This window comes from Anopheles moucheti, chromosome 3, assembly GCF_943734755.1.
Source record: "Anopheles moucheti chromosome 3, idAnoMoucSN_F20_07, whole genome shotgun sequence".
In the NCBI taxonomy this organism is placed as follows: domain Eukaryota; kingdom Metazoa; phylum Arthropoda; class Insecta; order Diptera; family Culicidae; genus Anopheles; species Anopheles moucheti.
The window spans coordinates 47375962-47395016 of NC_069141.1; the positions used below are offsets into that span (position 1 = coordinate 47375962).

The window sequence follows — 19055 nt, forward strand, 5'->3', positions numbered from 1 at the left end:
GCTCTGATTCTATAATTTGCATTCTACACGGTTCCAAAACACAACAAGCATGGCTTTCATCTTCTGCTACTATTTTCTGGCTCGCATGTAGTGGATCGATCGTGATCGGAAAAAGCTCTGTAGCTTCCGTCATCATCATCATCATCATCATCATCACCACCATTTTATCAGAGCAATAGGTGCCAAAAATGTGCCGACTCTCACGTGTGTCTAATAACATTCACATACCGTCGACAATCTCTTGCGACGACCATATTGTCCTGCACTATTGCCACTCATTGCTTGTCAGTCACATTCGGATTCTGCTGGTAATGCTTGAGTCGGGCGATGTTACGAATGTGTGTGCAAGGTCTGATATTTTTAGATTGTCTTCGTGCAAATGTGGCGTGCGTCGTGTGAATTTGACCCGATCCTGTTTTTTTTAAACGCATGTCACAAAATCTATGTCGCCAGCAGCACATGACAAAAACTACCGCAAGGCCAACATGGAAACGTGTACACAATTGAAACATTAAAGTCTTTACAAGTGTTTTGAGCATTACTCACGCTCGCAGCATAACACGGGTTCAAATTTCGTGTCTGTGTTATACAGCAGTAGCATATTTCGTTCAGTATTCAAAATCCAGATTTTCAATTATTATTTAGATCGATCAAGCTATAGTTTCAATTTCCTCTTTACAAACATGCGGAATCCATTAGGTAGTTTTTTTGTTTCCCCCAAATACAATTACAATCTCATATTCCATATATATATACATATATTTATTTGAATTTATTTACTTCTATATATATTATAAATATAATTTTATAAGTTTTATAATTAAAACCCCAGGAAATTATTATTTCCGAATTTTCCGATACTTAAAGCATGCTATGCAATATGTCCTGCTAATCGAAATACTGAATGACATTGAACTTACCGTTACAATATTTTAAAAGCTGGAGCGCATTTTTAGCATTTTATGCTTAATCTCTTATGCGATGAAAACAAAATATGCAAAAGTTCCCCTACGAAAGCAGATGTTAGGTAAACTAATTCAAAAATTGATTTAACCATAAATAGAATCGATACACGTCTTTCTACACAGCGCTATCGGAACAGTTTACTTTTCATAACGCTCATCTGTTTTACATTATGGATTGACTGTCATTCAAAATATCAAATTTTACGGGGCTCACCGACATGACCGCCGCCATCGTAGATAGTCCTACCGTACAACCGCAAATGACACGAATAGGCAAACGTATTCGCTTCACTAAGAAGTAGCTGAGTACTTTTGAGGTGTCATAAATTTTCCTTAGTGAATACCTCAGAGACGACAACATCCATATATCCCACAATGACGAATTGTTATTTACGGAAAAGTCTGCCCAGGTAAACCGTAGCCAAAGGCAATAGATCGCCTGCCGTAAAATCCGTACAGAAATACTCTGATCACATGGGTGAAATGAACTTCTTCTCGCTGCTGTGCGTTTGTTTGATTTTGCTTTTATTTTGTTAAAGGACATTGCTTAAACAGAGAGACATCTTTGGCTATCGTCCATAGGACGCGTTCGTTATTCGTTTTCACGTGAACAAACAACAAGAAAAGCCGTGCTTCTTTATGCTTTTATGCTAGTTAAAAGTGTCTTTCCTGGTTTTTGTTTTTCTCCTTTTTGTGTTTCATTATTTCTCGTTTAATAGAATATTACTGTAAAATGTCAATCAACTATTTGTACTTTTTTGTATAAAATAGGTCAAACATGAAGTTGCACAAAAGTGCAAATATGATTTTTTAAAAAGTTATTAAATTTGAAAAAAACATAAAAAATATGCAATTTATATTTTATATCTACACATCGCATCAAGCCGTTTGGAAAACATGATGCAAAGGGCAAAAACTCATGAACATGAATTGAAACAATATTTGAAGAAGATTAACAATTGAAACAAGAATTGAAGAAGAAACATTAAAGTCTAAATTTGATTCCAGATCGATTAACCAAAAGCTATAACGTTTCCTACCTCCAAATCATTCATGCGAAAAGTATACGTAGAAAATTTCTTGCAACAATAATTTAGCATTTGAACACAACTGAACAGCTGCATACTGATGTTGGGTGAACTCGACTCAGACTCATGAATCTTAATGAATCTTCAAACTGAATGAATGACTCGGAATCTTTACTATAAATACTCATGATTTCTAAAAGGTTTATGAATTTTCAAAAATTAAAATATTCTAGTTTGATCATTTCAGTTTAATACTAGCAGACATGCGTAAAATGCTGTATTATTAACGATTCAATAATCTTTGAGGAATCAGGAATATGAGGAGAGGAGAGTTCATGCACATTGTATGAGACTATCTTGATTTATATAATTTTTCACTAAAAATTCATGTGATTAAAACTTCTAAACGCAATAATAAAAACAATAGTTGGTGCATTAGACACCAGACTACTAGGAAAACTAACCGTTGAGCTGGGCCTGTTATTAAAACAAAACCGCACGACCTAGTAACAAATCTTGATAGGCCATCTACATGCGAAGGGAAGGGAACAGGTTAGTCGAAATGAAGTTGAATAATCAACAATGTATCTAACTTGTTCTGCTATATTATATCATTTATTTATATCATCATTTTTATTCTCGTCTTCTCTTCTTCTCTTTAATCGATTAAAACATTGAACAATAGAATTATATCTTAGATTAAGTTATTAATAATTAAATCAATATCAAAGTCTGTCCTGTTTATTGTTCTTTTTGAAAAAATACCTTGATTAGCTACAATTAAGCGATGCTTTGATAGTAATTTATTACTTTTCAACAGTTTTCACGTGCACTTTTTTATTCATTTAATGTAGATTGTTGTAGCAAATATAGCCTTACGGTAAACAGTACGGCTATTCTACATTCACACACATTCATGTCGTCGTTGTCGTCGTAATACTGCCTTTTCGGACGACAGGAATTATATTCTTGTCTCCAAAGGATAGGCAGTAGATCGAGAGGGGAGACAAATATGTTCTATTTTCATACCAGACAGCGTCAAACGTAAACACATAACGCAACGCATCAGTCGTCGTTGTCGTGGTTTAGCAGTAGCTGCTACCAGTAACCAATCCTTGCATGCATGTTTCTCCTCGTGGTTGCTTCTCGCACCAAGCGGCGAGAACAAGGAAGCACGACTGGTGTGAAAACATGAACGAACGGCTTTGGTGCAGTCACTACAATCATTCAATATATTCGCTACGCGCCGTAAGCCCTCGCATAGAATTTTCACGTTTGCAAAATCAACCAGCTACTCCCGTTGAAGATAATTGAACGTGACAAGTCCGTTTCTATGCAATTCTCTGCGGCGGACGTTACCAACCGGGCTACCAGGGTGAGACATTTATCAAGCAGTAAGAACGACACCACTCCGTGCGGGAGATGATCATGATCGAACGTGTCATGTTTATTTTTGGACACTATTGCACGATACACACCACACGACGACGACGGAATCTCCGTGTTGGAAAACCGTGTCAGACTACTGAAAGCGGATCGAACGCCGGTTCGAAACTAAAGTTCGTGCAAAATCAATAAATCGGTCTACGATTCGCAGCCACTAGCGCGATATGAAAGAATGATTCATATTGACGAATAACTTTACTCACGAAACGTCTTCAAAACGGTTGCACCGTGTTTGCGCTAAAGAGGCTATGAGAGTGAGCGAAGATTACGATCTTTCGCTCTTGTGGCAAACATATGTAAATGAATTTTCACTATTTTCCTCCGGCCATCTCTGAACGAAAGATCGCACCAACACTACCACTTAGTATACGCTACAGGGTAAAACCTTCGCTCCTTTGCATACACAGCTGTAGATCACTGTACTGTGTTGTATTCGGGGAGGGGGGGGTTCGTGTACCAAGCAAAGTTATGGTTGTCTGCCTGATGCTATGGAAAATATCTAGGGAAAAGAAAACGCTAACGAAGCAACAACAAAAATTCTACTCCTCCAACGCATGTAGTGGTTTTCCACATTAGAGCTAGTCTGCTACCAGAGAGCACGCAGCTCTGGTGCGATCATTGCTTTCAAAGGCCAGTTTGGATGAAAAATTCGCGTAGTGAAGATCACGTCCCGATCCTGAAGAGATCCATCACTTACGATGTGCGGAAAATCTTTATGCGTGTCCTTCGTATTCGCTTCGTAACGTCCTGCACAGCTTCGAGACCACTGGCGATTATTACGGTAGTGTCAAGTGAACTTCTGTCATTACTTTCTACTACGGATAGCGTACGATTTACCATAACCGTACCTTATTTAATATTTCAAGTTATAAAGTCACATAGTAATAAATACGAGGTACTTGGCTATTGTGAAGTGTTTTATTATAACCTTGTATCGCACAAACTACGTTCAATATTTGTCTGTGCCAGTGCTTGAAATATTAATGTGGGTTTCAATAATCGCAAATTACAACAATCGACTTGAATCTTTTCATGCACAGTTTGTAGGCTATAAATATAAGCACGACCGACCACCTCTATTGCTAGCCTAGCTTTGTCAGTGAGAAAACACAGGAACAGTCACAGTGTGGGGCATGATCAGCGTTAATTGCTCGCCAGTCAAAAAGGTTTTAAACAAAGTGTAGTACCATTATTGCAAAGTGTGTTGAACCATAAAAACCCGTCATGAGCTATCGTTGAAATTGAGTATACAAATTGTTTATTATATGCTGATCGAATACAACTGCACCCGAGTAATGAAGACTATTTTTTCGAATATATATATATTATTTGACATATTATGTTATACATTAAATATGAAACATATATCTCTAGTGTTTTCCGGTGTTACGCTCTGTTTAGAATTTCAGTGTTCAACAGTTCTCGGAGTTGCCAAAAGTCAGTACACTAACAGTGATGGATCTACGATAAGCTACGTAATCTATGCTGTATGCAACGGTCATACGAGCGATGATTTTCAATAGTGTTTTGATGCTGTCACAAATAGTCTGCAGTATCACTATTCCAACTGTCTTACGCCACATCGCATATTTGGAAAGTTTTAATCTTTATCAAGCTTCCCGTGGCAGTGTTGGATTCTAAAGAACGCTACTCAAAAATAAATTTAAAAACCCACAACATAACTTCTTCGCACAATGGAACGAAAGCGTTCGATAAGACGTCGTCAAAAACCACCATTTGCAGAGCGAGCGAAGGATCATTGCCGAAATTTCACGGCTTTTATGTTCAGCAATGTCGGAATTATATTCCTCGTAGTGTTGTACATGATAGCAGGTAAGCATCTACTTATATACTTAAATTAATTGTGTGTTATGCTTCGGAATACACACACATACTCAAAAAGTTTCAATGTACGTTTGCTTTCAAATGTGCAATATATTGTTATAAGAAAATTTATCGAAGGAGAGATCGATTCTCCGGAACTACTGAGTAAAGTCAATTTCAATGTACCTGTTCGTACTCTAAGATGCTATAGGCCTTTGAAAACTGACCAAAACAGACGTAATGCGTAATCTAAAATTTGACTGCTTCGACTGGGACTGTTACGTGTTAAATTAGGCAATTTGTGATGCGTTATACTTGTTTCTGTTCTGTTTCTGCTAACCTCGTAAGATAGATATGTTAAGATAGTTCTATAAATAACAAGGCCGCCTGTTAGCCATTTACAATGGTTTAAACATACAAATTACAAATTATGCGAAAGATTTAACTTATGACTCATTTCTCTTTTTCCTTTCTTTCCTCTTATCAATCTCCCATCAATTTGCTTTACGATTTATTTCCTTTTACTAAATCTGCTTGTTTTTACTTTACATAATTCTATCTTTCTTTAAATTTACTTGAATTTTTTTACTCCAATTTACTCCAAAGGGAGTTTAAATTCCGAATCATGAGTGGTATTGCTAAAGCAAAAAAAAAATACCAACAATAATCAATGTTGCTTTTATACAAAAGCTATATCAGCAATGTATAAATCCTTCTCTTGATAATTTTGCAATATAAATGAAAGCATTGAGTATGAACTCCTTAGTAAAATTCAATAGACTAGCACAATACGCATCTATCGAAATACACAACTAAAAAGTAGAAAACAATACAAGCAACTGTACAGCCGGGATGAAACAACCGACAAGCCTAAGCTCCATTAAGAACCACAAAGGCTAACGATACCAGATGCTATAGCATTCTGTCCCTTACAGACTTGTCCTCTGTTACTGTGTTCCTTTCTGTCGACTTCGTGACAATCCTCCAATTTTTACTCATTTATCCCGCCGTTCGATTTTCAGTCATAATTATCTCTGGCTAAGTACATAAGTTTCATTTAATATGGATCACCATTTCTATGACTTCAACTTTCCCACATCACCTTTACTTAGTGATGTATACTAACAAAACACATACCCTTTTGGCAAGGGGAATCATATCATCCGTACTCGTTTTAGTTCTACGAATTTTTGGAAAAATTTTATCATGCATTACCATCATGTTTAAAAAGTTTAATGGAAGGAAAATATACGATATTACAAGATAATACGTCCATCCATTTTTACACTACATTTTGGTTGGTGTATGCATTTATAAGGAACATTATGCAGCATTATGTTATGTACGGTGTTTTTAGCAATAAGTACATACACTTATTTTTAATTTACACTTATCTGTAGTCAACCAGTGTAACGGAATTAGCCCGTTGCAGCGACTATTTAATGTAAATGAGTAAATTGATTTTTGTCAAAACGACTGCAAATTAAAATAAAGCATACTATCTTGGTCGTGTGCATGAACATCGCGTTAGTGCTACTACTGGACTGCAATTAAACCAATCCAGAGCTGTTTAAAAAAATGCACAATATTATCAAATGCGGAAGCTAGAATCCAACCTCATGTATTATGTACATTTCAATTACAGGTGCGTTCATGTTCATCGCGATAGAGGGCAATGAAGCACTGGAAAGGTTTGCTCAAATACCGTTTAAGCGGAACGAAACTGCTATGAGACTGTGGCAAATATCTTGCTGTGAAGTGAATGTGTTCAACAAAAGTGTCTTCGAGGAGAAGTAAGTAATGTGACTTTTTTGTGTTACTCTATTGCCTTCGACTTCTTTTCTCTTGCTTTAAAGCATCTTCTTCAAGCCTGCTAACGTTTGAGTGAAGGGATGTCTGTTGATTGCAGACGGCTATGCTATGATGTTGATTTTAAACGGCTTCAAAGACCGGCATAAGACATGTACTGACTGTGCACCATGGGGTTACCGGGTTGTTTTATTTGTCCCTACTGACGATCCCACGATATTCCAAAGATAAGCAAACACTGGTAACGTTACACAATGCATAGCATCACGCACTACGACCGCAATAAGACGGACAGTATACAAACAAAATAAAAATAACCCAAAGATGCTCTTTCCTAGTATTAGTTTTTACAAATATGTGGTTTAACTCCTGTTTCGTTTTAGAGTAGGAAATGAAATACGTGCTTATCAAGAAAAAATAGTACTCTGGGCACGGCGGGGCTGGCAGGGTAGCGACATCACATTGGAGAGTGAAAGCCCCTGGAGTTTTTCTGGAGCATTTCTTTACTCGCTAACAGTAATTACTACGATAGGTAAGCAAAATATACACAATTTGCATAATTTGCCGAATGCCGAATCAGCCAGCGCATTACTTATAGCGTTTTAACTAGTGTTAATAAAATATTTTACGGTTACGGTTAAAATAAATTACGGTTTAATGCAAACTAAATCATAATTCTTCTTGCAACATGGAACAAAATTTGCAACATTGATTGTAGCAGAAAATATATTACTGACATTTGAAGCAATAACTGAATACTTCAAAACAGGAATCAAGTATCAGTTTTTAAAATGACGTAAAATAGTATGACTTTCTAATATTTTAATAACATTATTGCCAAATTGCGACTTCAGAAATGCATATTGCATTTATATATCTTCGTAATTCGTACCCGTAAGAAACACCTTTTCACCAGTTTGAGTTTGGGTTTGAGTATCACCCAAACTCATATTTACTTGACCTAAGCAACTAACCAAGGTTAATGACCTCAAATTAACATATATCATATCAACACTGGTAACACTGCTGGTAGAGTGACACTGCTCCTCCCACCAAACACAAGTAAAAAAATAATAACGATTGGCGAGAAAGAGTAGTAGAAGATTAAATTTTATTAAAAAAAATTGTCGAACCAAACAATAAATATCCCTATTGTTATTTCCGAAGGGTGCGCACAGCACTCCTCTAGTGTAATCTAGTCTAGCAAGTGTACAGCATCACCTCTGGGCCTTATAATTGCTTCTCGTTATAGCAAAATGTTTCTTTTTGCAAACAACTGAACAAATTAGAATGAACAAATACAAATTTTCATCTTTTAAATGTTTACGCGCCTTTTAGGGTACGGTAATATCGTTCCTCGCACCGAGTGGGGGAAAATAGCAACGATATTTTATACAATAATCGGGATGCCGTTGTTTCTTCTCTACCTCTCTAACATTGGTAAGTCCTGTGTAAAAATTTCATATATCTAACGAATATCGCTATTCATTGAACGCTTATTGATACCAGGTGATATTCTGGCTAAATCATTTAAATGGATATATGCAAAGTTTTGTCTATGTCGTGTATGTCCTGGAGTCGCCAGAAGAAGAGCAATGCGAGCAAGACGAAGAGCGCGTACAGAAGAGAGAGACTACTCGGTAAGTAAAAATACTCCTAAAAATACGGTAAGTTGTAACTCCTTTTTTTTTTCGAAGTATAAACCACATATTGTTGACCTCTAAATTGTTGATTTTTTAACCTCTCAATATTCATCAAGTATTAATCTGCACGCAAAGAGTAGCTTCTTTATTGCAATGATGCATTCTTATTTCATCTGCTGTTTCTTTCATTTTCTTTCATTCCTCGTCACAACCAAAACTTTAATGTAATGTAATCTTGAAAATGCCACAACACGCCATCATCCCCGTGTTGTTACTAATGCAGTCGGAAATGGGTGATAATGGATTCGACACTAATACCATCACGACGTCCAATGTTGATGAAGAAATCGAGGAAGAAATCACTGCCGAGACGAACACCGTCACTGTTCCAATAACTATTTGTATTATGATAATGATAGGGTAAGTAACCGAAGTCAGTTGGATACTATTGCGCATGCAACTCGCTATCGTATTCGCGACGATGTGTGACCGTGTCATTTTTACAGATACATATTTTTTGGAGCTCGTCTTTTTGCCGATTGGGAAAACTGGGATATACTTGACGGCAGCTATTTCTGTTTCATCTCCCTAAGCAGCATAGGTTTTGGTGATATCGTTCCAGGCGCATCGGTGAGTTGTTTGTGTTAAGCAAAATATGCAACGTTTCTATTCCCTTCAGATTAATGCAGGTGTCATGGTGGCTATTATCATCATAAACAACTAACACGCTTCCTTCGCACGATTTGTTTGTTACTAATACAGGCAGTCTCCGAGAAACGCGGTTCCTCTTACACGCGGAATCGGAGATGCGCGGTTTTTGGAAATTTGACAGATGAACTAGTTTATAGCACAAAATCGAATCAAAAAAGTGTAAATTGGTCGAAAAAAACCTTTTTTGTCACATAAAACATTTCTTTCTAACTTATTCTAATGTAATCTTCTAAAAATCGACTGATTCGCTGCATAAATTAAGTTCAGAGAAGGAAGTCGACTCGCTAACTTTGAAGTATAAACCAAATTGCACCAGGATTCGACTTACGCGGAAATTTGAGTTACGCGGATTTTCCCGGGTTATAACGGTCCGCTATAATAGCGTATCTCGGGGACTGCCTGTACATGATGCTGCAAGCAGGGGCACGATTACACCTGCCGCAATGAGGGGTGTATAGGGTTACTATTGATGGCGTTCGCTTCAAAGCAGAGAACATGATCGGTAAGCAACGATCATCACAATGGTGTGCCAGAAAACGACGACGGCAGGGTTCCTGGCGAGCGGATCTTTTAAAACTAAACCACCAGCTAAACTCCAAAATATAACAAACGCAAAAATAGTTGTGTTAAAAATAGTTTTTTTGCAGGACGCAACACAAGTATAATAACCTAATGTTTTGTTTGTTGTTTCTATTCCACAGCTACAAACGAAGGGAGATACTAAAATGGAAATCAGTTTCATCCTTTGTGCCGTCTATTTATTACTCGGTATGGCGTTAATTGCAATGTGCTTTAATTTAATGCAGGTGAGTGGTTATGTTTTCTGCTCTATAACTGAAGGTTTACATAACCATTTATTTTTCGACAGGAACAAGTTATCTACAAAATTCGATCACTTAAAAAGTGTGTCAGAGGATGCTTCCGTTGTGCTAAAGCGGTGCCAGTACCAGTCGACGAACCTGAAAGCTAGATCAACGCGCGATCAACCGATCTTACCGACTATCGAAAGAAAAAACTAAACTGCAAGCCATCAAAGACATAATATATGACGATATACCAGTGCCCAGTTAAGACACATTTGAGTTATAGTGCAATAATTAATGTATTGATTAATATTATGTAAAACGTAGGTTTTTGGCCAAATCCATACATTCCAACACCTTGTAAAAATCAATAAATTTGTAGACGTACGTCTACATTCCCGATAATGCTCATGAAGAATCGCTAGTCACCAGAATATATCATCATACATCAAAACTAAGGAGATCCAGTAATTGTGGAATTAATCCAGTCGAAATAAGCAGCAGCACGTGCGTATACTCCAGGCCTAGCTGAACCACACCCGACTCCAACCGATATAACTCCTACCAAATATACATCATTGCCTTGCTTCACTTGCAATGGTCCGCCAGAATCTCCATTGCACGCATCGCGATATTCATTAGTAGGTTCTACCAAAGACCCCTGTGCGCAGTACTGTTCATCGATTATTCCATCAGTACTATTTCTTCCTAGTATGCGCGTTAGCTCCTTATAGACGTCTTTGCATTCGTTTATCGGAACTGTTCGCACAGTCGCATACATCAAACGTTTCGTAAGTATAGAATCTAGAACACACAATAAAAAAAACGATGATTGTTGGTACAATTATCCGATACTTCAGACTTTGCTCCCATAAGATTGTAAACAATTTTTATAAAAACACATAATTGGTACCTACCTTCGTTTCTACCCCATCCAGCGATAGTCATATCTTCCGTGCCTGGTATGTCGTTCTTATTGACATATGGACAGATTGGAAGAACATTCCTGTTAAACTCTATATTTTTATCCAGCTTCACTACAGCAATGTCGTGATGTTTTGTTCTTGTTGAATACTTTGGATGTGAAATGAAGTTCTGTAACAAATATCATATCATCAGTGTCATTCTTGCTGTAAACATTTCATCTACAGCTGTTTTACCTCTACAGTCATTTGTTGTTCACATGCCACTGCCCCAGTACAATCAACTCCCGCTATGGCCGCTGCCTTTTTGCAATGAGCGGCTGTTAGAAGATATTTCACCGATATTATATTTGCACTGCACCCCCATTCGATCTCACCGTCATAATTTTTTTTTCCCAGCCGGGCAAGGTGAGGAAACATTCCCGGTTCCGCTTCAGTGCCGTGTGTTATATGAGGTTTATTACGATGTTTACAGAAATCCAGAAATGGTTGACAGCATAATACATTGTAGAAAGCATTCTGTTGGCACACGGGAGAATGATCCTCATAGGACAACGAATGAATAAAAGCTGAATCACATAACTCTACATTCATGCACTTTCCACTTTCCAATGAGGACGTGCGGCAAACTTCTCCCTCTTGAAAAATAGGTTTGATGCGTATTGATACACCAAAAGAGTTGCAAATCCACAAAATTTGCATTACCACAAACACGCTCACTTGAACCATGTTACACAAATGCTTTCGCTCTACTGAGGCATACCAAATTCCATTAGCTTATATACACACACACAAACATACTTTAATTTTATTGATAACCCGAGCATGACGAGTTATCAGCAAACCACCATTACGCTTGGTGCTTGATCACAATTTCATTGACAGGTTATGCTTGGCAGTCGTTTACACACTTTGAAATTTCAAGTTTCAACGAATCTTAAAAAACGATCGAATCGAGATACTTACTGCGTGGTACGGGCGTCATATTTTCATATCAATTTTATACAAATTATGCATTTTTTCACATGCCGATAGGTGGCGTCGATTTGAAAAAGATCGTGCGTGTGACCAATCTTTGTCTTTTGCGTTTTACTCGCAAAAGTCTCACCAGCTCCAGAAAAAAACGTGACAAGTCAGGTTCAAAACAATCACAAACAGCGTTGAACTCTTGGCACATGAACAATAACGGATCAGAGGAACCAAAACGCCTACGACGTTCCTCTACGTCAAGTAATAGCCTGCCACAGAGCGATCTTGTCGGAGCGTAGATGTTGAGTGCCGATAGTCCGTGGGTGGTCCGGTACTCTGCTCTTAGGTTAAATTGACCCAAAAGCTGTCAAAAGCTGCTTTGATGTCCGTATATACGGCATCTACCTGAAGACCGGCATCAATAGTCCTGTGGCAGAGGCTAACGAACTCCAAGAGGTTGGGCGCTTGGGGACAAATCCATGTTGAGCCTCACTAATGTAGTTCGAGGCGGTAGCAAGAATCGGTTCATACAGTAGGAGCTCAAATACCGCAGGCGCAAAGTGATGTAATGCCACGATAATTGGATGCGTTGGATTTATCACCCTTTTTGTAAATAGGGACCAACCAGGAGCTTTTCCAGCAGGCAGGATAAACACCTAGTAGCAACGATTCACGAAAAATCGCAACCAATATGGGTGCGACAGCGGTGGCGCTGCGTTTTAGATGTTTTTTTTTTAGAAAATAGATGGCGGGATCCTGTCAGGTCCAGGAGTAAATGAAGGTTCAAACCGCTCAATCGTCCTCAAGACCAACGACACATCAGTCGACGGAAGATTGGAGAATATGGCATCCTTTCGGATGTTAGACAGGGCGTCTGCAGCCTGCTTGTGGTCCGCAGCATCAAGATGGAAGGAAGCGGCAAAGCACGTGGCGAAAATGTCGCAAACTTCGGTAGGCGTGTTGCCATAGCGCCCATTGTAGCTTACGCAGCTGGGAAAACCAGTAGATTTCCGTTTAGAGTTGATAAAACTCCAAAGAGCGCGAGGGTTCCGGCGAGAGCGAGCACCAAGGCTTCGCACGAGTGACTGGTAGCGGCTCCTATTGTAGCGTCGATACAGATTATGTGCAACATTATAGGTATGACTCGTAGCGCTACAACAGCGCTACCTGAGAGTACTCTTTTATTGCGTTAGACAGGAAAAGTGTAAAGTCATCGACTGCGAGGTCTAAAGAACCGTAATTCGAACACTCAAAGCCAGCGGAGAACGCAGAGATAAAAACTACTAGCCGGTTGATGTCTGTCTGCGCGTAGTCAGGGCAGGGTGTTGGCGCAGGAACAACAAAGTCCACACGCGGCGCCGAGAAAACCGTCTCAAGTGGAGGATTGTAACAATCTACAGCGAGTAGTGGAGTACAGCTGATGACTGGCGGTGAACAGGCGATAGCGACGTCACAGTTCGCAAATATCAGGTCCAAAACGTGTCCAATGGTGTTAGGGCTCCCGTTGAGCTAAAAAAGTCCGCATCGGTGGATGCATCCCGTCTGCAAATTGGGCGGAAAGCGCAGAACGCGTACGCGACTCGTAATGTAAAAAAGACAAATCAGGAGCCGGCTGGGCAGCTGACCAGGAAAAGGCTGGTTGATTTTAGTCCCCGAGTCCAGCAGAATGCCGTCACCAGGACGAATCACCGTACTTATAGAGCTGATGCAGTCGTCAAATTCGTGAAGCGTTGATGCATTCGCGGCAATCCGAGGGGGGATATAAACCGCAACAATAAAAAGACGAATATTGCCGAACTGCATAACAACGCATGTAAGCTCGAGCGATGAATGCTCCGTACGGAATTCCCGTGACGTCAGAGAGCGAGAGCGGTAAACACGAAAGTTATCGTCAAACATCAGCGAAGAGGGCAAGCTCGGGTCAAGCCAGGTCTCGGTAAGCACCACTCCGTCGAAGTCGGATTCCGTATTCCGAGCCGTAGTTCGTCAGTCTTCGTGCGTAGTAATAAAATTTCGCATAGCTAACAAACACGGGACCGATAACAGTATTCATGAGTATGTTACGTTTATTCAAAAACAGGTGCTTGCGTGCGAGCGGGGTGATGGGAGCACTAAAACTCGTGATGTCTCTTCGGTGGTTGGATAGCTTGACGCAGCGCTCGCGCAATCCTTTCACCAGATGCATATCCTGACGTTTTAGTCATCCTACCCATGATTAAAGGCGTATGTACGAACGTTAGCGCCAACAGGTCGTAGAAGGTCTCTCAGCAGACGATCTCTCTCGTTGGCCACAGTGCTGATTTGAAGGAGATCCAGGAATCGAAGAAGATCGATGAAATTGGATGTTGAAAAGGAGGACGAGGAGGGTTCTGTGGAGGGCTGCGTCTGTCCGATGTGTTGCAGAGGAGGTGCAAAGATCATAGACGGTTGATTGAAATCGCCGAGAAGTAGGAGGAAGTCATCTGGGTTTGTGGAGTGTTTGGGATGGATAGAAAAAAGCTTGAGCATGAAAGCGTCACTTTTCGAAAGTTTCATGTTCCAAAACCTAAAAGCGGGTGATATACGGAGGAAGTACTTGGCTTGGGCCTAAGATGTTTTGTAGTGAAAAACGTGTAAATGATTTTTGCACACGCTCTCTATAAGTGTTTACTTACTTAAAATGCGCAACCACCGCTTGGCGGTCTTGGCCTGCTGCTTCTCTAAACCACTCACGATCGAACGCCGTCGTCCGCCAGTCCATTATCCCGGCCTTTCTGGCGGATGCATCAACGCCTACTCTGTCTATGTGTACCACCCAAAAGGGCTTTTCGGGATGAGTGGTCTGGTTTCATTGTTATGCCATTCGGTGCCAGCCCACCAGAGCCAGGAGAGTATAATCCGCTGTACATTCGCCGTACAGCTCATACAGCTCGTCATTGTAGTATTGTCCTTCCACACATACAGGGCCAAATTTGTACAAAGTCCATGTCTCAGAGTCGTGAAGTTCTATATAGTACCAGCTTCGTTTGTCACGACAGATGGTTTCAGTAGAAAAGTTTCCTCAGACTGTATAAAGACCGGTTTTCAGCCAACACACTGACAGGTATCTCAACATCGGTGTAATTATCGGTGTTGAGTCTTGGCCCACGATAGATGAAACTTTTTACGACTTCAAAAGTGCGCTCACATATTTGTACGTCACCCCTGCGTAGGTTAGAATTTGTTAGCAGGATTGCCGTTGGTGCCACCATCATTTTGGTTTTTGCCCCGTTAGTCTAAGAGTTTTCTGCCGCTTGCTCAATGCCCCTTTGGTATGCATCCGCTACGTAGGAGAGCCTTAAACCAATGATGTTGTAGCCAAAGGAGCAGACCTTTCTGCGTTGGCTGTTTATTCCAAACTGCCTAAGTCGGTTGTTACTTTGCTTGGTACGCCAAATCTGGCAATCCAACCGTTGACAAATGCTTTCGGCAGTGATGTTTGGAATTGGCATTATTGGTGAAGTATTTAGCTTGAAGAGCTCTAAATAGTCTCAGAATCCTCTTGCGTTTAAGCAAATGCAGCAAAAATGTCAAAATCTACTGACATATATCCAAATTAATGTTTAAAATTATAAAAAATATTGCCACGTGATGCATCAAAGATTTCGGCAATCTCAAAGAATTTCAGTTTGCGTCGTACTTCAGTTCATTATTCAATATACCTCCTCTGTCCATGAGGACGATCTAAAACGGCTTTTTGGACAGGGTCCTCCGGTGTCATTCTCATGACGTGACCAGCCCACCGTGGCCCAGGCTGGTCTAATCTGCTGTGTGACGGTAGGTTCGCCATACAACTCATAGAGCTCATCATTGTAGCGGCTTCATTGTCCTTCCACACATACGGGGCCAAAAAAACCTTCTGAGCATCTTCCTTGCGAACGCGGCTAAGAGGGTTTCGTCAGTTTTGGACAAAGTCCATGTCTCACAGGCGTATGTTGATGATGATCTGTCTGATGACTAGAGCTATATAAGTTCTATATACTCCCAGCTTCGTTCAACTGAAAGTTATTCACTAAATCTACTTTACCAACAAATGTATTTATACTTTCACCATTTTTTATATCCTTTAAATCTGTGTTTTATCAAAAAAAAGTAAGTCAAAAATGTGAATGAATAATGATAATTAACAGAAGACAACTACGCTAAAGAAAGGTTGCTAGATAAATGAGAAAGGAATAGTACTGATAAATAATTTACACACCAATTTTAGTTCTTAATAGATTACATCCATTCGCCATGGTACTATGTAATGTAAACTCCCTAACTCCCTAAGACTTGTATACGAAGCGACTTTCGGAAAAAGATATCTTTATCCAGAATCTATCCAACCTTGGTTTAGTTAGCTTGGTACATGCCAATGATACCAATTATATTGATGAAAGATACAGACAGCCTGAAAACAAACATGAGCAATGAAGTATCGTATGCAGAATCGTAGCTGTATAGATTGAAGTAGGTTCTAAAACAGCTTCAAATTATTAGCAACGATCAAGCAAGTCAGCCTGGCGTGAGAAGTAAATTTATTAGGCAGTGTGTTTGTTTCTTTTTCCATTAGTCGAAATACGATGGACATTACATGGATTACTTAAGAAAATTTCAATTTTTTTTTAACCAAGAGGGGGGGGGGGGAGGTTAACGAAATGTTACGTAATTAATGAAGGGGGGTTGCGTCCAGTGTTACGTTTTGTTGCAACTTTCGAGAAAACAGTCAACATCATACTCTTGTCAACGATAAAGCTGTGCCAATGCTAGTATAAAGAAACGTTTTTTTCCAGTGCAATCATTAATTTATTGATCTGTACATTATTAGGAAACACGTAGGTTTCCGTCAACATCCATAAATTTCAGCACCTTGTAATTTACTATTTAATTCGTAGACGTACTTCTACATTCATGACAATGATAACAAAGAACAGCTAACTATCATAGTTTATCATCGAACTATTCTCATAAAACAACTAAGGAGATGCTGTAATTGTGGAATTAATCCAGTCGAAATAAGCAGCAACACGTGCGTATACTCCAGGCCTAGTTCCAGCACACCCGATTCCAGCCGATATAACTCCTACCAAATATACAGCATTACTCTGCTTCACTTGTAATGGTCCGCCAGAATCTCCTTCGCACGCATCGCGATATTCATTAGCAGGTTTTACCAAAGACCCCTGTGCGCAGTACTGTTCAGCGATTATTGTAGCACTAACAATCCCTAAATTCACTAACTCTTTAAAGTCGTCGTTGCATTTGTTTATCGATACTGTCCGCACAGTCGCATACATCAAACGTTTCGTAAGTATATAATCTAGAACACACAATAAAAAAAACGATGATTGTTGGTACAATTATCCGATACTTCAGACTTTGCTCCCATAAGATTGTAAACAATTTTTATAAAAACACATAATTGGTACCTACCTTCGTTTCTACCCCATCCAGCGATAGTCATATCTTCCGTGCCTGGTATGTCGTTCTTATTGACATATGGACAGATTGGAAGAACATTCCTGTTAAACTCTATATTTTTATCCAGCTTCACTACAGCAATGTCGTGATGTTTTGTTCTTGTTGAATACTTTGGATGTGAAATGAAGTTCTGTAACAAATATCATATCATCAGTGTCATTCTTGCTGTAAACATTTCATCTACAGCTGTTTTACCTCTACAGTCATTTGTTGTTCACATGCCACTGCCCCAGTACAATCAACTCCCGCTATGGCCGTCCATAATTTACAATGAGCGGCTGTTAGAAGAAATTTCACCGATATTATATTTGCACTGCACCTCCATTCGATCTCACCGACATCATTTTTTTCTCCCAACCGGGCAAGGTGAGGAAACATTCCCGGTCCCGCTTCAGTGCCGTGTGCGATTTGAGTTTTAATTCGATGTTTACAAAAATCCAGAAAAGGTTTACAGCACAACACTTCGTAGAAAGCATTCTGTTGGCACACGGGAGGATGATCCTCATTGGGCAACGAGTGAATAAAAGCTGGATCACATAGTTGTTTTTTCATGCACTTTCCATTGTCCAAGGAGTGCGTATGACAAGCTCTTCCCTCCAGAAATTTAGTTTCGGTGCAGTTTGATCCACCAAAAGTGTTGCAAATCAACAAAATTTGCATTACCACAAGCACGCTCACTTGAACCATGTTACTCAAATGCTTTCGCTCTACTGTGGCATACCAAATCCCAATAGCTCATATAATCTATTCAATATTGTTATTTTATTGACAGCCCGAGCAATATGTGTTATCACATCATGTGTTATCAATTCTAGGGAAAGGCAGTACCTTGACAGTTGTTTACGCACAAACGATATTTTAAAAGCGATTAAATCGAGTTATGTGCTGTTCCAGGTTAAACGACATACCGGAGATCGTGGCATCGATTTCCAAGAAAAGTACCCTCAATATCAATAATATGTAAATGTGTAAAGGGGATGAACCCAGAGTATAACAAGCATTATTGGATTTACATTTCCAACAGGATTCTAGCATAATCTTGGATTTCGAGGGTAAGTTTAGCAAACCATAATTTTACTATACATTGTGTATGCTCTACAATTCAAAAGAAAACTAAAAAATCCAAATGCTCCAAATTCAAAATGAAATAGCTAAAGTTGATGTCAAATTGGGAACATCCCCCATTCCTCTGTCCGATGATCTGCAGGTCCATGTTTAATTATATTTTCATCAACTACACAAATACAAAAAACCTCAACCAAGAGCATAGTGGCACGTTTTGTGAAACACGACTTACCGGCACAGCTAGACAAGTGAAAAGTGATCAGGCAAATCTGACTGAAATTTTATCACCATTAAAAGAATACTGCTCCTTAACGGTAACCGCAGACTAACTGATAAAAAAATTAAAATTGTTAAGCCCTAAAGGCAATTTTAAGGAGCGGTGTAATTA

General features: G+C 39.3%; 2 protein-coding genes across 2 annotated transcripts; one reads left to right on the forward strand and one right to left on the reverse strand.

The window, feature by feature from the left end:
- The first annotated feature begins 4899 nt into the window (after positions 1 to 4899).
- Positions 4900 to 10635, forward strand: LOC128303567 (potassium channel subfamily K member 18). The gene is made up of 9 exons (XM_053040557.1): positions 4900 to 5272; positions 6909 to 7056; positions 7456 to 7604; positions 8411 to 8512; positions 8582 to 8712; positions 8999 to 9135; positions 9222 to 9345; positions 10128 to 10232; positions 10295 to 10635. The coding sequence occupies exons 1-9, from the start codon at positions 5134 to 5136 to the stop codon at positions 10394 to 10396; spliced, it is 1137 nt and encodes a 378-aa protein (XP_052896517.1). The 5' UTR covers positions 4900 to 5133; the 3' UTR covers positions 10397 to 10635.
- A 6284-nt stretch (positions 10636 to 16919) lies between these two features.
- On the reverse strand, positions 16920 to 18298 carry LOC128304526 (CLIP domain-containing serine protease C9-like). The gene is made up of 3 exons (XM_053041721.1): positions 17798 to 18298; positions 17555 to 17732; positions 16920 to 17441 (listed from the first exon to the last, which is right to left on the reverse strand). The coding sequence occupies exons 1-3, from the start codon at positions 18287 to 18289 to the stop codon at positions 17098 to 17100; spliced, it is 1014 nt and encodes a 337-aa protein (XP_052897681.1). The 5' UTR covers positions 18290 to 18298; the 3' UTR covers positions 16920 to 17097.
- Between the last annotated feature and the right edge of the window lie 757 nt (positions 18299 to 19055).